Source organism: Lampetra fluviatilis, chromosome 18, assembly GCF_964198595.1.
Source record: "Lampetra fluviatilis chromosome 18, kcLamFluv1.1, whole genome shotgun sequence".
Lineage (NCBI taxonomy): Eukaryota > Metazoa > Chordata > Hyperoartia > Petromyzontiformes > Petromyzontidae > Lampetra > Lampetra fluviatilis.
Genome location: NC_136292.1, coordinates 12006411 through 12033056, shown reverse-complemented (window position 1 = coordinate 12033056; position 26646 = coordinate 12006411). Strand labels below are relative to the sequence as shown.

At 54.3% G+C, this 26646-nt stretch overlaps 1 protein-coding gene across 1 annotated transcript; it reads right to left on the bottom strand.

Annotated features, from left to right (window-relative positions):
* Positions 1-1000: 1000 nt before the first annotated feature.
* On the bottom strand, positions 1001-10232 carry LOC144937284 (uncharacterized; the record flags this gene model as incomplete). The annotated part of the gene is made up of 9 exons (XM_078864692.1): positions 9993-10232; positions 7943-8295; positions 6086-6261; positions 5079-5178; positions 4508-4677; positions 4323-4402; positions 3465-3574; positions 2978-3107; positions 1001-2462 (listed from the first exon to the last, which is right to left on the bottom strand). Coding segments are annotated over exons 1-9 (2628 nt in total), but the record flags the coding sequence as incomplete, so codon positions are not given.
* Positions 10233-26646: the final 16414 nt, after the last annotated feature.

The window sequence follows — 26646 nt, the reverse complement described above, 5'->3', positions numbered from 1 at the left end:
GACCTTTACGGCGGACGAATGTGGACTGAACTCGTCTCGGTGTGTTCTTTGCCGCACGTCTGCGCGAGTCAATTTGACTCTCGCGTGCCTCGCTAAATGCATCGAAGCACGCGGACGTTACCACTTGAGTCCACAGTTTTTGTGTCGGCGGATCCGGCTGAATTGCCATCGCTGTTCGCGACCTCACGCCCCCCCCCCCTCCCCCCCCCCCCGGTTCTTTGGTTGTGGGACATTTTGACCCATCGGATTCAAAGTAGGATTCATAACGCGCGAGTAAAATGCGCATCGTAAAGCCCTCCTCCACCTGTCACGGCCAATTAATAAAGTTGTCACGTGAACACCAAATTAAGCGAATAGCTCAGTGCGCTTTCCCTGGTAAGATCAAAAATGGTTTAGTTTTATTTTAATATTTTTTTTAAGTTATTTGTTTACCTTGCCTACACTTTGCTCACCTATCGTGTTGTTGTACTGTTTGTTGTTGTTGTAACATTCTGACCCGCCCCTACTGGACATCTGTGAAAAAAGAGCTTTATAGCTCATCGGATTCCTCCAGTACAGATATTTTGATTCTGCATCAGCACCACCGGTAGTGCTGTTGTTGGTGAGCATCGTCGCAACATTCAACAATTGGGTGCGGACGTTTCACTGGTTAAGTTACAATCAGCATCATCAGGCAGTTTCCAGAAATGTGAAAATGTCCTCCAGGTCTTGGGCCTTAAATAGGGCGTGCGATGTCACTATGACAGTAACATCCGCCAATCTGTGTCACGGACCCTTTTGCGATACAGCCCTCGAATGACAACCAATCAAAGAACCCCCCCACCCCCCCCGCTCTGAACGTTTCCCAGAATCCTGGCGACCCGACGAGTGGCTCACCTGGCGCGTGGTGCGGCGAGCTGCCCTCGGCGAGTTGATACAACTCAGACGCACGAAGCCCAAAACACGGGGAGCTCGCGGCAGCGGCCTGGGGCTCCGCGACAAGGCACGGCTCACCCAACCCCTCCCCTCCTCCGCCTCCTCCTCCGCCTCCTCCGCCTCCTCCTCCTGCCGACATGATTCCCGCGACCCCCTCCTCCACCGCCGCCGCTTCATTCTCCTGCAGGTCCACGATGTCCTTGAGCAGAGCGTCGAACACGACCTCTCGGTCGACGGATGACGACGAGGGGCCCTCTTCCAGCTCGGGAACGATCGAGAAGTCCAGACTCCTCCAACGCTTGCAAGGTGGCGGCGGCGGTAGCAGCGAGGCGGGCGCGCCGCCGCCGCCGTCGCCGCCGACTCCGGCGAGCTCCCCGGAGCAGTCGGCCTGCGCCTCCAGCCACCCGGAGCGAGTCTCGGGGAGAGAGGAGCTGCGGCCTGACAGGAAGAGCCTCGTGTGCGACGCTTTCAGCTCCTCGCCCTCCTGCCTCTGAGTCCCTCTGCCTCCGCCGCCGCCGGCGCGCATGTACGAGTCGAAGGTCTCGGCCAGCGTGCTGATCTGCCGCGCGAGCACGTTGATGTGCTCCCTCTCCTCCTCGGAGTACGCGTGGGGGCCGCGGGCGGCGTGCGGCGCGCCCGGCGCTCGCCGCCCGCCCCCGAAGGTGCCGATGGGCGGCAGGGAGCGGCGCGAGGCCGCGGCGGAGGTCAAGGGGCTGTCGGGCGTGGGGGGCAGCTGATCGTACACGCCGGGGCTCGGCGAGGGCGGCACAAAGGTCTGCTGGCGGGCGGCCACGTCGCACGGGTTGAACAGGAAGGTGGAGGCCTTCTCTGGGGTGTAGGGCGGCGTGCACTGCAGCCCGCCCGGCGACGACTCCGGCTGATGCTTTGCGCTTGCCAACATTCGCTCGCTCCACACTGGGGTCTGGAACTGATGCTGCTGCTGCTGCTGCTGGTGGTGATGGTGATGAAGTTGAGGACGATGAAGCTTCTGCAGGGGCTGGGGCGGACAGTAGAGCCCCATCTCGGGGTGGTGCGCTGCCGTCTGCGCGGGGTTCGCGATGTCCTCGGACCGCTTGCGCTTCCTGCAGCCGGGCAGGCCGACCTCCAGGGTGCGCAGGATCTCGGCGATGTAGGGGGGCGAGGAGGAGGAGGAAGAAGAGGAGGGGGCGCCGGTGGCCATGCAGGGCGCCGCTGTCTGATGAGGAACCGGGGAGGGCATGAGCAGCAGCGACGCCGCGGTGGAAACGGCGGACGACGCCTCGACCTGGTGCCCCATGAGCTGCACGCTCAGCGGTTCCGCCATCGTCTCCGCCAACGTCTCCACCAACGTCTCGACCAACGTCTCCGACAGGGTGTCCACCAGCGCGTCCACCAGCGTGTCCGCCAGGGGCTCCAACAGCGGAGCCGCCGCATCGACGTCCGCGGGGTCGATCGGCGGCTCTTCCAAGGCGTCCGCCGACGGCCCGAAGCCGCCGTGGAATGGGCCTGACGCGACGGGACGCGGGGCCAGGCCGACGGCGTCACGGAGGTTCGTGGCCTCCGCCTCACTGCAAGAGGAGGAGGGCGCGCAGGGGCGGGGGGCGCTGTCAGTCGCGTCGATGGCTCGCGGGGCCGCATACGGCCCAAGGCCCACGCAGCCCATGGCCACGCGAGGCCCGCCCCTTCAAAAACGCCCGACAAACTACGCTTTATCCGCAACTGGTGTGGTGTGTAAACATTGTCATTGGGGATAACAAAGGCGGTCGGGCGTGGTGCTGGCCACCCACCCCCTTGTGTATCGTGCCGGCCTTCATAGGTGCTCGCGAACAGCACTTCAGCACTTGCCCCAACAGTCTGTTAAGCCTTTACGGGGGATCTTTGTCTTTGTGTGTGCGAGAGTGTGTGCGCGTGTGTGCCTTTGTCTTTTGTAAATGCCTGCTTTGCTCGCCACAGGTTACTTTCAAAGTCCTATTCGGCTCTCGGTGATCAAAATGTTCCCCACCTTTGACTTGGAGGAAGTCAGAATGGATACCGGCGTGGCAGAGATCAAGATAACCGCGGTTTGATGATGAGCAGCTCTCACCTAATCATGAGGTTGTCGCAAAATATGACGTCGTCTTGCAGCTGAGCTGTCGCCAGGACCCAGCTGCAATCCCCGCTCTTCCGCTGCAGCCGAACGATCATCCGCACCTCGCACGAGTCGCGGCTCTGAACTGAACGAGAGGAAATGCACAATCCCAGAGTTAAATAGGTCAATAAATCAGACGTGGCTCATTCCACTGGCAGCTTAACCGTAACACTGACCCACAGCCTCAACACTGACACACAGCCTCAACACTGACCCACAATGTCAACACTGAACCACAGCCTCAAAACTGACCCACAATGTCAACACTGAACCACAGCCTCAAAACTGACTTAGCTTTAACACCGACTCACAGCCTCTACACTGATCCAAAGTCTCAACACTGACCCACCACCTCAGCACGTACCCACAGCCTCAACACCAGGACAGAGCCCTGTTTTGATAGTGAGACACAGTGCCCGGTTGGTCACCGTGGAGGGCTCACCCAAAATGCTGTGCTGGGAGGTGGCGTGGGCCACGTCCTCTGGGTGCAGGAGCTGGTACCACGACTTCCCCGCGAGCTCCTGAGCCTCGTACTCCAGATGGTACACCACGCTGCGACAGAGCCACACCACGCCAGGTCACACGCCACGCCAGGTCACACACCTCGCCAGGTCACACGCCACGCCAGGGTGCGTGTGTAGCGGTGTGTATTTGTGGACGTTTTAGTGTATACCGGATGGTCCGAAAGCCAGGACAGATAGGGTTGTTTAATTTATTTCAACATTTGCATTGAAACATGTTAATTGTACGTTCTTTGAGTTAATGTTTCATCTATTCGCATTATCAACATCTATTTTCACTTCTTCCTTTTCAGATGACATTTACAAAACTCGACCAAGAACTCCCAATGAATGCAGACAAATACAGAATTAATGAATGTTAAAATATAAAAAAGTCCTCAATTAATTTCAAAAGAGAACCCATGCATGCATTATTGTTAATGGCAGTCAGTTTGATCATTTGTTAAAATAAATATATTTATAATAACTGGTGACGATTAAATAAAATATAATAACCCTACGTGTCCTGGGGACATCCTGTATATATATTAGATATTTATTTATTTTAAAATTTGAACACAGTTGCTTAGCACAGGGCCCAAAGGCCTAACACGTCAAACGGCCAGCAAAAGACGGCACCGACGTCTACGATTGTAATCGTCAGAGTTTTTCAACAACAACAACAACAGCACGTTTGTCGGATTGAGCGAAGGTTATTTGTCGAAGGAGCTCGGCAAAGGGAGACGACGATCGGTGGGGAATCTCCAGAGTGTGTGTCCCTCCGTCTCCTCCTCTCTCACCTGCGCTCGGCGGAGATCCAGCGCATGTCTCGGGAGTGCTTGGACGCGAAGCCGTTCTCCTGCCACCGCTGCTGCTGCAGCTGCGGCTGTAGCTGCTGCTGCTGGTGGCCGTGGGGAGACGACGACGACGAGGAGGAGGATGTGGCGGCGAGGCGACTTCGCAGCTGAGAGCCGGCGGCATTGACGTCCTCGGCTGGGCAGCACAGCAGCCACAGGAGCTGCCGCCGCTGCTGCTGCTGCCGCCACGCGCAGCCCGGCGGCGCGGGGGCCGCGCGCGAGCGCACGGCGAGCGCGCGGTTGGAGCCCTGCCGGCGCAGCGCTCGCGCCGTGCTCACGCGGCACACGAAGGAGACTTCTGCGGGCGGGGGAGGGCGAGGGAGCGGCGGCGCAGCGGTTAGCGCGCTCTGCGCTTACGCGTGGTGACGATTATATTATCTGAACCGCTCCTGGGCTTCCTCCCCTAGGTCGACTCAGCCGTCAAATGAGTGCTTGGTGCGGTGTGTTGTAAACAAGACCAACTGGGGAGACAAAAGCGGTCGGGCGTGGTGATGGCCACCGACCGTGCTGTCTAACAGCACTTGCCCCAACAGTCTGTTAAGCTATCGGGGGGAAACTTTGTCTTTGTTTGGTCGTGATGATCGTGGCGGCGGCTTTGAAGTTGGTACTCGAGATGATTGATGGCAATGATCATGAGGATGAAGTTTATAGCATTGATGACGATGATGACGACGATGATGACGATGGTCGCCTTCTCACCTGTGCACTCGCCATGCCCCTGCAGCTTGGCCTGCACCTGCGCCCGGTCCTCCTCGTCGACGATGTCGTAGAAGCTGTCCCCCTGTGCGACCAGGTCCACCTGGACGGGTTAGAGCAGCCGCGACGGTCAGCATCTCGCTCTACCGATCCACAGGTCACATGGGTCACATGGGTCACGTGGGTCACATGGGTCACAAGGGTCGCGTGGGTCACAAGGGTCACGTGGGTCGCAAGGGTCACGTGGGTCACGTGGGTCGCAAGGGTCACGTGGGTCGCATGGGTCGCAAGGGTCACGTGGGTCACAAGGGTCGCGTGGGTCGCATGGGTCACGTGGGTCACGTGGGTCACATGGGTCACAAGGGTTACGTGGGTCGCAAGGGTCACGTGGGTCACGTGGGTCGCAAGGGTCACGTGGGTCGCATGGGTCGCAAGGGTCACGTGGGTCACAAGGTTCACGTGGGTCGCAAGGGTCACGTGGGTCGCATGGGTCACGTGGGTCAGCTGTGGTGACCATTATGCTGGTGATGGTGATGACGATGACTTATGCCGCTCATGAAAATAATGTCGATAGTGCTGACGATGATACTAACACCAAATAGAACCCTTTTGGAAGGCATCAAGTCTGCATTAACCACACATACTTGTGGCAAAACATGCAAAGAAACATGCTCCGATAACAATGTACTTGCATTGTCTTTGAAACCGATTGGTCTACACCAGAGACGGCAGGCTTCGTTACGACCCAGTCTCTCTCACGGGTGCTAGGCCAGAGAACGCCGAAGGGCGAACAGTACAAATATACACCTCGCAAAAGGTTTCTATTTGGAGATTGAACATCGTAACACCTGTTTCATTGCCAGAAAGGGTGAACACCTATTATTATTTTCATCACTTTGATACTGGCAAAATGGTATTCCATAGACATGATGATGATAGCTCGTGTTCGATCTGGCGATGGTGAATGCGATGATGATGGCTCCTACACGTGAAGAGACGCGACGCCTCACCATGGAGTATCCCAGGACGTCGCTGACGTTGTCCGAGAGGTACACGAGGCGGGCCTCCCGGGTCATCACGAGCACGAAGCCGGGCAGCGAGTGGCTCCATCCCGCAGCGACTTCCCCCCATGTAGAGTCTCCTCCATCTCCTCCTCCAACTCGCCTCGCTCCTTCTGCGCTACAGCCTTCTCCGTCAGCCAGGGGGGAGGCATGGAATAGAGGGAATGGGGGGGGGGGAATAGCAGCACGTTGATAAATATTCATTGAGATGGGCATTGAAAAGGCAGCCGAGTCTGGCTGATTAAAGTAAACAGCAATTGAGTTTATCGTTATCATCGTCGTCATTACCACCACCATGAACATCGGCATCACGATAATCGTAATCATGATAATCAAAATCACCAACACTGACATCCTCAGCAGCATCATAATCACCACTACCATTCATCTTCTGTGGCCGATCATTATAGTGTCCATCACTTTTCATTTGAAGACCATAACTGGCTAGATATGGCCCTCGCCATAGGAATGTGGAATTTCCAGTCGGGTGTAATTACATTCGGCAGGCGAGAGCACCGTGCCACTTCAACAAGCGTGGCCACGTGCCCCTTGCCTGGCTCGTCGCCCTGGCAGTGGAGGCCTGCCGACTCGGTCTCCTCACGGGTGACCGAAACACGGATTCGGCTGGCTTGTTGAGTGACTCTCACATCGCCAGGTCGTGCCCACTGAAGCACCCGGGCCATGGTTACAGGAGTATTCTACATTACATGTACGCTTAGCGAACGATATACGAAGATTCATCGTATAGCCTGCATAGATTGTTGGGGGCCAGTGCTGATAGCGAGCACGTATTTAAGGCTGAAACAGCACACGAGGGGTGACGTCTCAATCACCGAGCCCGGCCGCCTTTGTCTTTCCAGGGCTCACGTTTACCACACTGATGCAGGTATTAATTTAAGGCTGAGTCGACCCATGGGAGGCCCATCAGCGGTTAAAATATTCGCCACTCGTTATTTGGTCGTGAGCAGGAATCGAACTCTGGATGCCGAGTTTGGAGTGAAGCGCGCTAACCACAGCGCTACCGCTCCTCACACTCGTGCAAAAACCTCACCTACCAACACACGCACCCCCCAAATTGTCATTTCCACACGGACAAATACAAAGATCCCCCGTATAGCCTTAACAGACTGTTGGGGCAAGTGCTGTTTGCGAGCACCTCTGAAGGCCGGTACGGCACGCGAGGGGGCAGCGCCCGGCCGCCTTTGTCTCCCCAGCGGAGATGTTTACACACCGCACCAGGTACTCATTTCAGGTTGAGTCGACATAGGGGAGGAAGCCCAAGACCGGTTCAGATAATCGTCAATGGTGTTTGCCGTGAGCGGGAATCGAACTCAGGTGGCCGGGTTCGTAGCGCAGCGCCCTAACCGCTCCACCACCACTCCCATAGTTCACTCATTCACACATTCACCAAAATACACAAATACAAAGGTATCCCCGAAAGGCTTCACAAACTTTAGGGGCAAGTGCTGTTAGCGAGGATCTATGAAGGCCGTCACGGCGCACGAGGGGCTGAATAACCCAACACCTTGCCCGGCCGTCTTTGTCTCCTTAATGGCGATGTTTACACACCGCACCGAGTACTCGGTCAATGATGGCCGTGGACGGGAATCGATTCAGGGTCGCCGACCGTGTCCGTGGCACTGCGCCACAGCAGTCGCACCACACTCCGCTCACACACGTCTCGGGCAACTTCTGTTAGCGAGCACTGATGCGCACTCCGTTCTCACCGACACACTCGCCCACACTCGCTCACACTCACTTGCTCGCCACGCAAACTCACCCCACACACTCACCCCGCACACTCACCCGCAGGGAAGGCGAGTCCCCTCCGCGTGTACACGCACGCCAGCGCCATGACGTGCAGGTACGAGAGTCGAGCTTTGTCCGCATCACTCAGCGGCAGCAGCTCACGGATCCTCCGAATCTCGGCGTTGATCAGATCCCTGCGAGCCTTCGACGCGCCTTTGGTGGAGCGAGGCTGCTGCTGCTGGTGGTGGTGCTGGTGGTGCTGCCTAACTGGAGGCGGCTCTGACTGCGGCGGTGAGTTCCCTCCTCCCGGCTGTGCTTGGACGGCCGTGGGCACGGTGAGGGCATCCGGAGGGGATCGGGCCATGGGGACTGCTGCGCGGGGTGCCCAGGTCTCCAGCAACGAGGAGAACCTGGCGATGGAGACGGCGGCGGCGATGGTTGTTGGTGGTGGTGGCGGTGTTCGAAAGGAGGAGGTGATTGCGTGAGTTAGAGTGTGGGCAGGTGGTGGTTGGAGCTGTGGTGGTGTTATGATTGAAGGTAGTCGGGGCGGTGGTATTCGGGAGTTGGTGGTGGTATCATGGGCTGGTAGGTGGTGGTTGTATAATTCAAGGTGTGGGTGGTGGTGCTATTATGAGGTAGTGGGTGGAGGAGGAGATGGTTGTGGTATTATTAGGTAGCTGGTGGTGGAGATGGTGGTGGTATTATTAGGTAGTGGGTGGAGATGGTTGTGGTATTATGAGGTAGTGGGTGGGGATGGCTGTGGTATTATTAGGTAGTGGGTGGAGGCTGTGGTATTATTAGGTAGTTAGTGGTGGAGGCTGTGGTATTATTAGGTTGTGGGTGGAGATGGTGGTGTTATTATTAGGTTGTGGATGGAGATGGTGGTGGTATTATTAGGTTGTGGGTGGAGATGGTGGTGGTATTATTAGGTTGTGGGTGGAGATGGTGGTGGTATTATTAGGTTGTGGGTGGAGATGGTGGTGGTATTATTAGGTAGTGGGTGGAGATGGTTGTGGTATTACTAGGTAGATAGTGGTGGAGGCTGTGGTATTATCGGGTAGTGGGTGGAGGCGGTTGCGCGAAGTTGAAGTTCGTGGGAGGCCGCGTTGAGCGAGGGGGACCTGGGAGGGACCCGCGGTCTACGCATTGGAGGGGGGGGTGGGGGTCTGGCGTCCTGTTGTCTCGATATCGATGAGGCAGCTCCTTGCTCCGGGCTCGCGCGCTCGGCCGAGCTTTTATAGTGGGAGCCGCACGTGGGGATGTTGATGCTGCACGAGGAGTGGGTGGGAGGGGCGGGCGGGCGGGTAGAGGTGGGGAGGGAGCGAGGAATGACGAGAGAGCCGCTGCTACGTGGAGAGGGCCGCTACGGGGGTGGGTATGGTGGGAGAGGGGGCGTGAGCTGTGATTGTGGAGTGGGAGAGGTGAAGGAGTTAGGGATGCGGCAGGGCACGGGGTTATGTGTGAATCGCGCCACCCATAGACCGAGAGGTGAGAGAGAAAGAGCGCAAGAATGATAAATCGGGTTCAGCGATTCCAGCCCGCGGTCTCCTTTGCAAAGGAGACATGGGGCCGAAAGGCAAATGATGCGACAAAAGGAAGATTTAAAAAAACGGGTCGAGTGGTGGAAATTCCACATTTCTATGGCAGGAATCGGGATATCCCGAGAACACCCGCTACATGGCACGCAAGCATGTACAGAGAAGGTCCATGCAAGCCCCATCACCCGTGATCAAAATCCCCATCATCATCACCAACATCATCACAATCATCACCAACATCATCACCAACATCATCACCATCATCATCATTATCGTCATTTCGCATTTGTCAAACGAGCACTGTCCCGGTGCAGGCCGTGTTACAACGCTCTCCTGTAACGTCACGACTGATCGTTGTTGTTGTTGTGGTATGACATTTAAAATATAAGCGGACCCCGGTCATAATAACGTGGAATTGTACAACCGCTGGTTAAGACTGAGATCGCAGGTCGCGGACCAACAGCGCGGAGCTGTCCGTGGTGCTGAACGCGGTGCGCGTGCCCCAGACACGCCGGGCATTGTCGTCAGCACAGACTTGCGAGAGCGAGGTCAGTGGTGTCAGCGAGCACCTATTATAGCTGAAATGCCACGCGAGGAGCGGCGGTATGGTCATCATTACGCCCGGCCGTCTTTGTCTTCCCGGCGCTGATCTGCGCCGCGCCGCACGCGCTACTCTTGTAAAGCTGGGGAGGGACAGAGACGGGTCCAGACACCGTGTTGACTGCACAGCGCGAGAACCTTCAATAATGACACACACGCTTATGCATAACGTGGATAGATATACACACGCACGCACGCAATTGCGCAGACACACCAACACACTGACAATGGCACAGACTGGCAAGACTCGTCCATAATAGAGGGGGTTTTTTTTGGGTGGGGGAGGGGTTAGAAATGTGTCGTTAAAACCCGCCACCACCCAACATAGCCAACTAGTAAGGGTTGTCACGTCAACAGAAACGTCGTACTCAGATTGTAAATGTTGCGGCTTGGCTCTCCAACACACCGGTGTGCTGTACTGGTGACGAATTGGCCACGTTCTGTTTCCGTGACAACCCTTACTAGTTGGCCGTGTCGGGTGGTGGCGGGTTTTAACGACACATTTATATATTTACGCGATCTAACCCAAAAAAAACCCTCTTATTATGGATGATATTGGTCGCGAAAGCCTACGTGTTAAATTAGTAAGACTCACACAATGGCATAAACACAACCCAGCCAACCACTGACCCATACACAACAAAGACGTACATATCAACACACACTCCATGACACCTACATATACAACATGTCATCAACACACACTGACATGGTGGCATAAAAACGTGTCCACACAGATACACACGATCACACACACACTGACGAATCTACATTAATAGAAAGATCCCCCGTATAGCCTTTAACAGACTATTGGGGCAAGTGCGGTCAACGATAACCTATAAAGGCCAACAGGGTACACTAAGGAGTTGGGTGGCCAATACAGCGCCAGGTCGCCTTTGTCTCCCCAGTAGCGATGTTTACACAGCGCACCAGGTACTCATATAAGGCTGAGTCGACCTAGGGGAGGCCCAAGACCGGTTCAGATAAGCGTCACTGGTGTTGGCCGTGAGCGGGAATCGAACTCGGGTGGCCGGGTGGGTAGTGCAGTGCACTAACCACTGCGCCACCGCTCCCTTAGCGATACACGCGCACAGACACATGCCCTGTACACACGTGCGCGGTGTCTTGCTTTGCGAGCCCGCGTCTGTGTAGGTGTCAGCACGAGGCACCCAGACCAATCAATACGACCTTTGACAGCAACATACCGTGGGCAGCTTGGCATGTTGCTGTCAGTTGCCAGATATAACACAAACAACAACAACAACTTCAGCGATAAACAGACACTGTAAAACAAGACACGAGTCGGTGACCTGGGTTCAATTCCAAACCACGATACTGATAGTCTCTGGTGTAAATGTAAATATGAATGTAAGCTCGTGATGCCTTTAGGTCAACTCAGCCTAAATTGAAAACGTGGCGGTGCTGCTGCTGCTATGAACGTCATCACCGCTGGGGGAGACGAAGGCGGTCGGGCGTGGTGTGGTGGTGACCGCACCACGCCTTGATTAGGTACTTTGCTAACAGCAACCTGCGGAGTAGCAGCAGCAGCTGTGACGCATCGACGCCTCGAGTCCTTGACCTATTTAAGGCTTCCGCTAAACACTGGATGGCCGATGTCCCTGGGCAGTGTGACGTACTGGGGTAGGTGGCCAGCACCACGCTCAGTCGCTTTAGTCTCTCCAGTGGCTGATGTTTACACACCGCACCAGGTAATTATGTAAGGCTGAGTCGACCTAGGGGGGGCAGGCACCCCATAGGTTGAAATATTCGTCACTGATGTTGTGGCTGTGAGCGGAAATCGAACTCGTGTGGCCGGGTTTGTGGCGCAGTACGCTGCCTACACACTGACACAAAGACAAAGATCCCCCGTATAGACTTTTACTAGACTGTTGGGGCAAGTGCTGTTAGCGAGCAATGCCACACACACACATTAGTTGGTGATGCTGTTGCTGCTGCGTTGTCAATGGTGCACAAGCAAAGTTAATGACAACATAGGCGACGTTTCGGGAAATGGCCCTTTTTCATAGTACATAGCTGCGGTGGTTCGGGTAATGAAGGGCAATTTCTCGAAACGTAACTGTTCGATGTCTCCATCTCCTCACATTCACACACACAGAGACAGTATAGACATTGAGAAAGATCCCCAACGTATAATAGATAAATACAGGATAGACACTGACAAAGATCAGCAACATACAGCCTTAACAGACATACAGATAGACATTGGAAAGGACACAAAAGACACACACACGAACACACCGAGAGACGTGAGTGCGTGCGTGTGGTGTGGTGTGATCTCCGTACATACACATACACCGCGCACACCGCACACACCGCACACACCACACACACACCGCCACACACCACACACACCGCACACACCGCACACACCGCACATACACCGCACACACCACACACCACATACACCGCACACACCGCACACACCGCCGCACACACCGCCACACACCACACACACCGCACACACCGCACACACCGCACACACACACCACACACACCACACACACACACACCACACACACCACAATCACCACACTCACCACACACCGCCGCACACACCGCCACACACCACACACACCACACACACACCACACACCGCCGCACACACCACACACACCGCACACACCGCACACACCGCACACACACACCACCACCACACACACCACCACACACACACATCACACACACCGCACACACCGCACACACACACCACACCACACACACACACCACCACACACACACCACACACACCACACACACACCACACACACCACACACACACCACAATCACCACACTCACCACACACCGCCGCACACACCGCCACACACCACACACACCACACACACACCACACACACACCACACACCGCCGCACACACCACACACCCCGCACACACCACACACACCACACACACACACCGCACGCACCGCACACACCGCCGCACACACCGCCACACGCCACACACACCACACACACCGCACACACCGCCGCACACACCGCCACACGCAAGCCCCCTGGTCACGTCTCTCGCTTTATACGGAGAGACACTCGGGGGCTCATCTCCTGTTGCCATGCCCCCCCCCCCCCTACGTCACCACGGGCGTCACTGCTTCCAGAGAGACCCCCGCAGGGAGGGAAGTTGGGTGGGGGGGTGGCAGGGGTTGATTCATTCACAATCTTAAGAGGTTGGGGGGGTGGTGGGGGGAGCAGGGGTTTATTCATTCACAATCTTAAGAGGGTGGGGGGGGGGGGGTGGTGGGGGGAGCAGGGGTTGATTAATTCACAATCTTAAGAGGGTGGGGGGTGGTGGGGGGAGCAGGGGTTGATTCATTCACAATCTTACGAGGTTGGGGGGGGGGGGGTGGGAGGAGCAGGCGTTGATTCATTCACAATCTTAAGAGGGTGGGGGGTGGTGGTGGGAGCAGGGGTTGATTCATTCACAATCTTAAGAGGGTGGGGGGGGGAGCAGGGGTTGATTCATTCACAATCTTAAGAGGGTGGGGGGGGGGGGTGGTGGGGGGGCAGAGGTTTATTCATTCACAATCTTAAGAGGGTGGGGGGGTGGTGGGGGGAGCAGGGGTTGATTCATTCACAATCTTAAGAGGGTGGGGGGGGTGGTGGGGGGCAGGGGTTGATTCATTCACAATCTTAAGAGGGTGGGGGGGGTGGTGGGGGGGGCAGGGGTTGATTCATTCACAATCTTAAGAGGGTGGGGGGTGATGGGGGGGGCAGGTGTTGATTCATTCACAATCTTAAGAGGGTGGGAGGGTGGTGGGGGGGGCAGGGGTTGATTCATTCACAATCTTAAGAGGGTGGGGGGAGGGAGTGGGGGGCGGGGGTTGATTCATTCACAATCTTAAGAGGGTGGGAGGAGGGAGTGGGGGACGGTGGTTGATTCATTCACAATCTTAACAGACTGAGGGGGTGGTAGGGGAGGGGTGTAGTGCGGGGGGGGGGGGGATCTGGTGAGATGGGACGGGACGGGAATTTAAATCACACGCGTACAACAACATCAGCATTAGCATCAGCAGTAGCGGCAATAGCGGATTCGTCATAATCATCATCACCAGCAACAATATTAGCAGCAGCGACAGTAGAATTATCATCATAACAGATTGATCAGGGTTCACTTGATGCAGCTAATCTGGCTGTGACGGTCCCACCTGATGACGGAGACTTGTGTTGCCTCCGAAACGTCGTGAATTTTATTTTTGTTTTGTTTTATTTTACTTTCATTACTTTTAATGTTTTACCTACGTGACTTTACCGAAAAAACCTGAGAATATGAATCATTGCAGTCACGAAAGCTTCAAATCTAGAATTGATCAGGGTCGTTATTTCTTCCCGGAGAAATCCGATGAGCTTTCAAGCTCCTTTTGATAGCAAGCATAATCATCACAATCGACTCAACAACAACATCAACAACAACATCAGCAGCAGCAGCAGTGCCATCACGTGCAGGCGGTCGCTTAAACCGCAGTATTAACAGCAGCAGCAGCAGCTGTCACTACCGCTTCAGCTGTTGCTGCTGCTGGTGATGATTCTGTTGCTCGAACCGTCCCTGCGCCACTACGAGCAGGGAGGCTTGAAGCAGGAGCAGACATCCATCATAGAGGATTGTTTTTTGGGGGGTGGTTTAGAGCGCGTCAAAATAAATGCGTCGTTAAACCCCGCCACCACCCGACACAGCCAATCATCAGTAAGGGTTGTCACTAAACACAACGCGACAATTAGTCACTACTTCAGCACACCGCTGGTGTTTTGGAGAGTAAATCCACCACGTTTACAATTCGTGTACGACGTTTCGCTGGTCAGAAATGCAAATAAGTCTTCCTGAGGTTAACGACGCATTTATATTTCGATTTAAAGCTTTCATATTCTTGGTTATTTCGGTAAAGTCACGTAGAAGGGAAATAATAAAATAAGAAAAATCAAAGAATAAAATTCTCACGATGTTTCGATTGCAACACAAGCAATCATCATCAGGTGTGGTTTTCTACGTGACTTTACCGAAAGAACCAAGAAGATGAATCCCTGCAGTAACGAAAGCTTTAAATCGAAATTAAAAACTTTCATTGTGGTTAATATTGGTCGCGAAAGCACTGCGTGTTAAGGAGCAGAATATCACAATCAGCACGCAGTACACACAGTACACACACAGTATACACACATAGTGTACACACACATAGTACACACACAGTACACACACATAGTGTACACACACATAGTGTACACACACAGTACACACACACAGTACACACAGTACACACACATAGCGTACACACACACAGTACACACACAGTACACACACATAGTGTACACACACACAGTACACACACACAGTACACACAGTACACACACACAGTACATACAATGTTGTCCCACGTCCGACCGCATAGCCGCATGCAGAGTCAATTCAAACCGCATGGTGCAGCGAATTTTGGGTAGAAATAGGTTCAACCGCATTTACAGCGTGACATCGCACAAACCGAAATAGCACAAAGTGAGGGAAACCTGTAATCGTCATAATGATCACCATCATCATCAGCAGCAACAGCAGAAGAATCATCATCGTATCTCTGGTGTGTTTTCATGCTTGTGCCGCGTTGTTGTTCGCCACGATGTCCGACGTTTCGCTCCACACTGCTGGGAGCTCCTTCACAAACTGAAGGGAACTGAGGAGCTGAAGAAGCTCTGAGCACGTGGAGCTGAAACGTCGGACACCAAGCCGAACAGCAGAACTCTACAGCACGATCGCGAAAAAACACCCGACAGGAATAGCCATCATGGAAATCATCATCATCAGCATCATCAGCAGCAGAAATATCATCATCGATAGCGCTACGATCATCATCAGTCTGTAAGTGTCATGCCTCTGTCAGTGCGTCTGGCATTGTGCGTGATCACGTCCGACGGGAGGGGGCCGTCCATAAATGACGTCACGCGATTTTGGACGATTTCTGACCCCCCCCCCCTTCGTCACACGGCGTCACAAAAAGTCAGACCCCCCCTCAAATATGACGTCACAAAGCTCTGCCCCTCCCCCCCAAAAAATAAAACATGCTTCAAATCGCTTTAAACTATTGTCATTGTAGTGCGTATTTAACGTGGCGCTGCACTCTGATGTTGTAGGAGAAAACATTTATTACAAAGTCTTTTTAACTAAGTAGAACGTGTTGTCTATATTTATTTAAAGTTGCGCATTTTGATGCGGCGTCACATTTCTCAACCCCCCCCCCCATCGTCACACATCGTCACAAATGTCTGACCCTCCCCCCCCAGGTGCGTGACGTCATTTATGGACGGCCCCTTATTATGTTGTTAGGGTTTGTTCTGATTTGTCATGAGATCGACAGCGACGGTTCGGCCACTGCCGCGGGAGGGTTTGTGCAGCAGTGGGGCTCAAGGAGTGGCAGAATACCAATTGCGTCCTTGTGGACGTTTGATTTCCATGCGCGTGTGGGGGAGCGGTAGTGTCGTGGCTCGCGGTAGTGCAGTGGTCAGCGCTGCGCTACGAACCCGGCCACACGAGTTCCATTCCCGCTCACGGTCAACACTAGTCACGATAATTATCTGCACCGGTCCTGGGCCTCCCCTACGTCGACTCAGCATCAACGTATGTACGTTGAACTTCTTTCGTACTATACGTAGCCGACCGTGCTAATCCGAGGTGCGAAAAAGAATACCTGGTACGGTGTGTAAACATCGCCACTGGGGAGACAAAGGCGGTCGGGCATTGTGCTGGCCGCCCCACCCCCTCGTGTGCCGTGCCAGTCTTCATAGGTGCTCGCTAATAGCGCTTTCCCAAACAGTTAAGACTATACGGGGATCTTTGTTTTTGTATCTGTCCAACAGATGTTCTTCCTTGGACCTGGCATGCACCCAAAATATTGCGTGAATGCTCCGCCGATTACAAAACAGCGTGCTGCTAATTACAAGTCGATGGGCTGCACAACTCCGACCGTTCCTGATGAGCTGATCTGGCCTCTCACTCACTCCTGTCCAAGGGCGAGTGGTGTGATCCACTTGGACATTGAAATTGCCCAATAAAATGATTCTGTCACTTTCGCCAATACCTGGGTAAGGAGTTCAAAGAAGGTATCTGACTCATCAAGTTGACTAGGGTCCCACCACAGATGCTCATCTTGGATTTCTGCTGGAGGTGGTGGAAGCGATCACCACCACCTCGTGTTGATCGGAAGGTGAATCGACAAAAGCCTGAGACTCACGGCCTCCCGCAAATAATCGCCCACTCTCCCAGGCCCCCTCATTATTGCAGTTAGCAGGAGCCACTCCGTGTTGTTATGATGTTACCTTCTCCAGAGTAGAGGATTGTTCATCCGTCGTAGTGAAAGGAGATGGAACCAGTCGTCATGCATTCCACAGAGCGCCAGGCAGGTCCAGTTGAGCTCCATGCAAAGGAATGGCAGCCTCTCCTCCCCAACAATGATGTGGACATTCCGCGCGATTAGCCGCAGCAAGTACCTGTGATATCGTGGGACCTCCCTTGCCAGTATCAAAATATAAGAATAGGTTCTTTATCCTTTCTGGCAATAAAACAGGTTTTAAGATGTAAAAAACACCAAAGGGAAATGCATGTCTGCATTAACCACATATACATGCAAACAAAAAACATGCTCTGGTAGTATATGATGCATCGCCTTTGAAACTGATTGGTCCACACCAGAGACAGCTTTCTTTAGGAGGCTCATGGAAGGGGGGTTTTGAGTTTCCTTGCTACACCAAACGGGGTTTCGTCGAGAGAAACCTGTCTCCACGGAGATCTGGCGCATGCTTGGTTATTCCTCCTGTGGTCCTTTTGTGGAGGGGTTAGCAGCTCCTCACATTTGGTGGACAAATACAAATATCTCCCCCTCCTATAGCCTCAACATACTTTTGGGGCAAGTGCTGTTCGCGAGCACCGATGAAGGCCGGCATGGGACACGAGGGGGTGAGTGGACAGAACCACGCCCAGCTGCCTTTGTCTCCCAAGTGGCGATGTTTGCTACACACCGCACCAGGTATTTATTTTGTCCAGATGTAGTGGCATTGTTGGGCTTGCTACGCGATCACCACTACTCTTAGCCGGTAGTACCAGCCCAGTGTCAACAGGGGGCTGAAGAGAGGCTGAACCAGATAGTCTGGCCTTTGGGCCCAGGTAACTCCCAGGGAGGATCATGACCGGAGGTGCAGACCCCAGACCCCCAAGAGGGAGCTGGGGGGGGGGGGGTGACGTCACACTCCAGGTCCCTCTTGAAGGTTCTAGAAGGAAGGCGTGGCTAGAGGCGGAGTGAGCTGGGACCCTGAATGGGTCCGGCAGTTGTCGTCCACTCGAAGATTTGAAGAAGCCACCCTGAAGACCTGGAGCCGGGGCCGAACCCGATGACCTTGGCTGGGTCGGGTCAGAGATCGCCTCCCTAGGTCCCGCTAGCCGGAGGACCATTATCTGAGCTATTCTCCCAGTGTGTAGGGCACGCTAGCCCGGAGGACGTACCTCCTTAGGGTATTGGTGGAAGGGGTCGTTACCCCTTTTGTTTTAGGGATTGATACTGGTACTGTTATAATAAACGTGGTGCCTCCAAAGAAGACTCTCTCTCTATTTGTACGCACTACACAACAACAACAACCGCCATTCGCCACTAAGTGGCGGTGACGTCACCACGACGCTTGTGCCAGGCCATGTGCACCCTGAGGCCACGTGAAGTGTCGAACGCCCGCTGGCAGGAGGTCACGGGGCAGACCCAGGTGCCACGGGTCGACTGACCGAGATGACCGAGATGACTGGCTGATGCACCACCTGTGCCCCCTACTGTGCCAACTTGCTGTGCTTTAGCCACCCGGCGCTCCGCTCGTTGTTGTGAGCGTCGCTCCTCCGCCCTCCGTTGTTGTTGGAGGGCGACTGCCTCCAACTGCCCAGTAGCGTCCTTCACGAGCCTCCTCCACTGAGGCCGATCTTGACACCGCTGGTACCAGTCATCGGCAAGTCCACTCAGCTCCACGTCCTCCTGTACCACATCACTCCATCTCTTCTCTAGCCCGTGCCGCGCCCGTTTAGCCCCCTCGATCCGGCCGAACAAAAGCTGTTTAGGCATGCGGTGGCTGGGCATGCGGGCTACATGACCCAGCCAACGCAGCCTTGCCTGCCGGAGGAGCTCACTGATGGGACTTTGCCCAGATCTTTCAAGGACTTGTGAGCTCCTCACACAATCCAGCCTGGTTAAACCCAGGATGGATCGTAGGCAGGCCAGCCTAAATGTTTCCAACCGGCGAAGATGCTCCACTAGGGGGGTCCACGTTTCGCAAGCGTAGAGAAGGGAGGGAATGACCGTGGCCGAGAAGACCTGAAGCTTCGTGCGGAGCGACAGACCAGGTAGCTTCCACACAGCGTTACGCAACCGATGAAAAGATATTGCCGCTCGACTGATTCGGAGTGAGACCTCTGTTGATAAACTGGAGCCGGTCATAAGCACACTGCCCAGGTATGGGAAACTCTCCACTCTCTCCACAACTGCCCCATCACCGATTGGGAGTTGTGGGGGTGGAGTGCCCGATGGTACAAAATACCCAGGCAGGTGCTTAGTTTTGGTGGGGCTGATGGTAAGGCCCCACCTCTTAGTGGCACGCTCCAGTCTCAGCAGCAGCGTCTCCAACTCCTCTTCTGAATGAGCAGCTATTACCAAATCATCGGCATACATAACGTGGTTGACCAATAGGGAGCCATCCCTTGATCGCACCCGGGCGTCGATCAGCCTCCCATTATATCTGTACCAAATGGTAATTCCCCCGGTACAGCTATTGAAGGCTTCACGAACTACGCAGTCGAAATAGATGTTAAATAATGTGGGAGCCAGAGGACATCCCTGTCGCACCCCAAGGTGTACAGGGAAAGGCTCCGACTCCCGGCCACGTAGTTTTACCCGGGCCCGCTCACCATCATGAAGGTCCTTAATGATCGTGAGCAGAGGGTCAGGGACTCCGAAAGCACGAAGAACAACCCAGAGCCCAGTCCTACTGATGGTATCATAGGCCTTGACCAGGTCAATAAAGCAGAGATGTAGGTCTTTTTGGAATTCCCTACACCTCTGCTGGAGCAGACGGACAGAAAATATGGCATCTGTGCAGGACCGCCCTTTCCTGAAACCGCATTGGGGCTCCGCAAGCCTCTCCTCCGCGTGCCTAGCAAGGCGATGTTGAATAATCCTTGCCAGGACCTTACCCGGCACACTGAGGAGTGAGATGCCCCTGTAGTTGTTACAGTCGGTACGGTCCCCCTTCTTAAAGAGGGGGACCACCAGGGCATCCTTCCAGTCCTGCGGAACCCGTCCAGTGGTCCAGACTGTTGTTATGATGTCATATAGGGCAGTCTGTGCACAAACGCCACCCTCCCTCAGCATTTCGCTTGGGAGATCATCTCTGCCCGGTGCCTTCCCTGGTCTCAGACTCCGGATCGCCCTCAGTACTTCCTCAACAGCTGGCACCTCAGCCAGCCACTCACAGGGGGTGACCTCTTCCAATATTTGAGGCACCGCAGCCTCAGCAGGGTTATCCCCACTTTGTGCCATGATGTTTTCCTGGCTGAGAGATTTTCCCTCCCCCAGGACCTCGCAGAAATGCTCAGCAAATCTGCAAACCTGTTCCTGGGGGTCGGAGATTGGATCACCGTTTTTTCCTCTAATGATGGTAATAGGTGTGGCGCTGCAGGTTACTTTTTTGATGGAATTAAATAGTGATTTGTGATCGCGGGCCACTGAGGCAGACTCCATCTCCTCAGCAACCTGCGACCACCACCTATCCTTACAGCGCCTTACGGCTCTCCGAACCTCCGAGCGAAGGCTGCGGTAAACCTCCTCATTCTCCGACGTGGGATGCTGTAGGCGATGAGAGTGGGCCTGTCGCTTTTTCTCAATTAACCTGAACACCTCCTCTGTCAGCCAGGGTTTCTGGGGAGGTCTGGACCGCGTACCCAAAGCAGCCATTGCAGCTGCATGAGTCACAGTCTTAAACCTCGCCCATTTACCCTCGACATCAGGTGGAGTGGGGGACGATGCCAACCCCAGCTGCAAGCAATGATGAAATTCTCGCTTGCAACTTTCATCAGCTAGCTGAGACCAGGCCACTTTTGGTTGGAATGGGGTCCTGGGTGTACACCCACCACCGGAGTGGAAGAATGGCAGGCGCATCTTACAGATGACTAGTCGATGGTCAGAGGTCAGATCAGCTCCACGGTAGGTCCTGGTGTCAAGGACATGGGCTCGCATCCGCTGGTCCGTCACTATGTAGTCCAGCAGATGTTCTTGCTTGGACCCGGCATGTATCCATGATGTTGTGTGGATGCGCCGATGCCGGAAGAGCGTGTTGGTAATTACAAGCCCATGGGCTGCACAAAAATCTAGCAGCCTTCTACCGTTATTATTGAGCTGATCTGGCCCATGCCTTCCAATCACTCCAGACCAGGTGCCAGCATCATGACCAACTCGGGCATTGAAGTCACCCAACAAGATGACTCTGTCCCGAGTGGCCACTTTAGCCAGCACCTGTGACAGGAGGTCATAGAAAGCGTCTGACTCATCGGCTTTGCCTGCATCCCTCCACGGATGTTCGTCTTCGGTGGGGGCATAAGTAACCACGACCACCACTCCTCGCCTCTGGTTGATGGGAAGGCGAGCCCAAAGTATCCTGGGGCTTACAGCTTCCCACACCTCACCGCCACGCTCCCACGCCCCCTTCATTCTTTTGTTGAGAAGAAGAGCCACACCCTGTTGTTTGGCAGTCTCCTGCCCCGAGTAGAGGACTGTCCACCCCTCATGGTGGCAGGAGCCAGAACCGGTCCACCGGACCTCCTGAATGCCACAAAGATCCAGGCGGTATCGGTCCAGCTCCCGACAGAGGAGTGGTAGCCTCTCCTCCGCAGTGAGCGTTCGAACATTCCACGTGGCCATCCGCAATGGTTTTTCGTTGTTTCTGGAGGAGCCCCGAGGGTGAAAATTCAATCTCCTGGCTCCGCCAAATGGGGTTTGGCCAGGAGACGTCATAAAAGCCTGACCCCCCGGGGCTTCCGGCACAAGCTTATTAATTACAGGTTTATGTTTAATTCGTAGTTTCGTGGTGGTTAATTGAAGGTGGAGGGGTTACCAGCCCCTCGCACCCGTCCAGAGCCCCCGTTTAGCCACTGTGGTGGTCACAGACGCCATGAGGGGAGAGGCCAATGGGCATTGGCCCTCCCCCCACAGCACTGCCCACGACAGTGTTGCCCGTCCGGCACCGCGAGGAGGTAGGAAGTTGTTTTGCCGGACGCACTACACAGACACACACTAACAGACATAATCACATTAACGACACACAACTACACCAACAAACAATCATTACCACTGGGTGATGTGGTGTTCGCCACCTACCTCCTCATGTGCCGTGCCAACCTTCCCAAGTACTCGCCTACAGCACTTGCCCTGACAGTCTCAGGGTTCCATTGTATTTGTATGTGTGCCTGCATGTGTATGTATCGGTGCGGGTATGGGTGTTTGTCTATGCGTGCAGGATTAAAGACTCGATGTTCTTATGATTCATCATGATGACTCATGCGCAAATGAAGGCAGCCTAACAATAGATCGGTCCTGACAAATGGAAATGGATGTAAAATCACAGGTTACATTCTGCGCTCACCTTCTATAAATGACCAGTTACGTTTTAATGTATTGTTCGCGTTTGTACACTCTGTGTTCTGTACCAAAACACGCTCCTTAACCTCTTCACAAAAGTCTCTTCGCCCGCTAAGTTTGTTGACTCGTTGCGCTCTAAGCGACGACTCTCAAGTGGCTGTTTCCAAGGCCGCAATATATTTTTTGTTTTGTTACAAAAGTTAATCTTTGGAGATGATCGGGTGGCTCAGAGGTCACAGCGCTGAAATGGCCCTGGTGAGAATCGTAACGACAATTTGTATCGCGCGCCATAACATGGCAAGCCATGACAAGTGTGCTCTGAACGTACGCTTGGGGTATCCCCCTTAAGCGCGTTATATTAACTTGTGTGTTGCCAGCACACAAGTACCGTTTCATGGTATTTCCGGAATGTTTTCTCCCAGTGGCAATCACGACACACATACCGGGCGTTGAGTGCCATGTCAACGGTGGTGAGATGTTGACTACCTCGCCGGGTATACACGAGGTTGTGGGTTTGATCCCGACTCTTGACGCCTGTATATTTGGAGTCTGCATGTCTCTCTCCGTGGTCGCGTGGAGTTTTTTCTCTGTGTCCTCGGGGTTTTCCCCTCCACGGTTAGAAACACGCGAAGGGCGTTCTTCAACGGTGTCGTTTCCCCTCCGGAGGGGTAGCGAGTTTTGAAGGCGGAAGGCGATGCGCCATGTCTGGTTCCACATTGGGCAGGGAGCAGTAGAGAAGCTCATCCACAGAGGGCGTAAATCCCTGGTTCTTGAAACAAATGCATCCAACATTTCCGCATTTGTCTCTGCAAGGGAAATAAGAAGTGAGGATGAGCGAGCGGATGAGTAAAGTGAAGCTCGTCCTAATCATCCAGTGGTGGATCCATTGGAGCCAAACCCAAGGACGCGAACCAGCTGGCAAGAAAAAGATGCAGTTTGATCTTCTGGCATCTCCCTGCCGGGTTGGGGGCCGTCCATAAATGACGTCATGCGATTTTTGACGATTTTTGACCCCCCCCACCCTCGTGAAAAAAAAAAGTCAGACCCCCCCTCAAATATGACGTCACAAAGCTCTGCCTGCCCCCCCGCCAAAAAATAAAACATTCTTCAAATCTTTTAAACTATTGTCATTGTAGTGCGTATTTAATGTGGCGCTGCACTCTGATGTTGTCAGAGAAAACATGTATTTAAAAGTATATTTCATTAAGTAGAACGTGTTGTCTATATTTATTTAAAGTTGCGCATTTTGATGTGACGTCACATTTCTCAAACACCCCCCCCCCCCTCGTTACACATCGTCACAAATGTCTGACCCCCCCCCAGGTGCGCGACGTCATTCATGGACGGCCCTTTGGTTACCCCGCGGGAGCTTGAGGATGTCGATGCAAACGCCTCCTGGACATCCTGAACTTGAAGCTGCACGAGGCACAACTGTTGCTGTCCGTCGTGTGCAAAGTTTTGCCATCATTGTAGCGGTTTGAGAAGGTATTGAATGGGCAGCAGAGGGATTCCTCGCTTCCTCGCTGAACCCGCCTGCTTGAAACAGGGCATCGGCAATAATCCGTGCAATGCAGCGGTGCTTTGCATGCAAATAGTCTCTTTGTCTATCACATGGATCTCCTAGTCCCGGGCGGAAAACAAGTTTTTGAAGGAAAGGTCGACTGGGGCCACGCTCATATCTTGTGCAAAACAGTCTGGAGATAATTGTGAAATGGGACAACCCCGATAGTGATGGAATGAAGCCCACCGCGTTGTGTTATAAGGTCGCACTCATAGCACACGAAGTGCTTGCCACAAGTAAAGTCACGTAAGTATAAAATATTAAATAAAATAAATCACGACGTTTCGGGCGCAACACAAGCGTCCGGTCATCAGGTGGGACAACCACGGCAAGAAACAATTGATGCAGTGTGTCACAAGCAGCTCTTTTGCCCACTGCAGCAGTTGTTTCTTGCCGTGGTTGTCCCACCTGATGACGGGCGCTTGCGTTGCACCCGAAACGTCGTGATTTAATTTATTTCATATTTTATACCTACGTGACTTTACCGAACGAACCAAAGAGTATGGAGCCCTGCAGTCACGAAAACTTCAAATCTAGATTGCTTGCCACAAGTGAACAGCAATACCTCGCTAATCTCGTCAATGAACATAAATCATCAATTGAATTCCGGTCATCCTAGCAGCGTCTATTGGCTAGCCATCGAACAAAGACGGCCACTGCATCCCGCGCTTTCGGATGTGCTTCTGCAGCCGTTTGGAACGCTCTTCCTTCTGACATGAGGAAGCCACTGGAGCTCTGCACTTTTAACTCTTAGATTTGTAATGCGGGTGTAAACGACCTCCCGGAAGTGACGTCATGGGGGGAGGAGTTACGTCACGTGGGGGAGAGGGTAAGGGTCTATAAGGGGGGTAACCGGAAGCGGTCGGGAGTGATCGGGGACTGGGAAGAGTAAGAGGCCACGCAGGGCGAAGGGTGAGAGAGAGAGTGGCAAGGTCGCCACACACCCGAGCCACGAGGATCGGGCACCGTCGGCCAACGGTGACCGACCCCCGGGCAGGAGGAGCAGCGAGGAGGCTGCGGAGAGCAGCGAGTCTGCAAGGGAGGAGTCGGCAGCAGGGGTCTGCACGACGTGACAGCGGCGGGGCTGCTAGGAGGGAGTTTGGGCTACGTGAGCGACGGCAGCCTGGGGCTGCCGAGTGAGTTGGGCTACGTGAGCGACAGCAGCCTGGGGCTGCAGAGTGGAGAGTATATAGGGGAGTACCGTGAGGGAAAAGAGATCGAACCCAAATAAAGGACACAGGACAGAGAGAAGCGTCCGAGTATTTTATTACACTGGTGTCAAAGTGTAACGGTATGGCTAAACAACTGAGAAAAAAGAATTTTCCGTCTCTGGCATCGGCTTCATCTTCCGACGACGATGACCTTCCTCCTGCGGTGGATCCGACTCTGGCAGAGGAGGAGATCCGTGCTGGGACGAGTGCGGGTCCAGGGGTCCAAGATGTCGCCGCGTCGGCGGACCAGTCTGCACCAAAGGACGCGGATTTGAGATGGAGTCAGATGGCGGAGCAACTTGAGACTCTCAAGAACGTGCTTGCACAGTTGTGTGCGCTTGTCACGCCGAGGACGGCGTCGGAAGGCGATGTTGGTGGTCCGCAGGAGCCCGGGTTGTCTTCAATGTCGACGCCATCAGCCACGCGGCATGAAGACGCCATCTTGGGCGTGGCGCACGACGAAAGGCGGGAAGCCGCCATTTTGAGCCCTCCGCGACGGAAGGCCGCCATCTTGTCGACACCACGCTGCGACGCCATGTTGAACATGCCACCGGAGGAGTCAGCGGCTGGAGGGAACGCGCCAAGGTGTCGCAGTCGTCACCTAACAACTGTCAAGGAATTCTCCATCGGGGGCGATTGGAGTGCGTTCGCCTGCAGATTTTTGGCAGCGGTGCGCTCGGCGAGGTGGACTGACGCCGAGGCATTAGAAGTTCTTCCGACTCTCCTTGATGATGAGTCCGTTAGATTATTTCGCTCTATAAAAGCCGCGAAGAAGAAAACATTGCGTGGTGTGTTCGACGAAATGGCTGACGCTTACGAGCCGCCGGATGACGCTCATCGCCGGTTTGCGCAACGACAACGCGCACCCGAGGAGTCTCCGGTGGCGTATAGGGGCGCGGTACTGGAGCTGGCAATGGCCGCATACCCGGAGATGGAGCCTGACCTGTTGGAACCTCTCATCCTGGGGAAGATGTTGGAGTTGTCCCGGGATCTCGGCATTCCCATGCCGGTGTGCGGTCACGAGAAGCTCACATCCCGGGCTGCGGCTAAGTGTCTGGACGCCCAGTTCAACCTGCGCCGATGGAAGCAGGTTACGGCGTGGACGGGTGGGCCCATCGTCGAAGGGGGAGCCGTGGGTTGGGACCCCAAGAATGCTGTTTATGTGCCGGACGACAG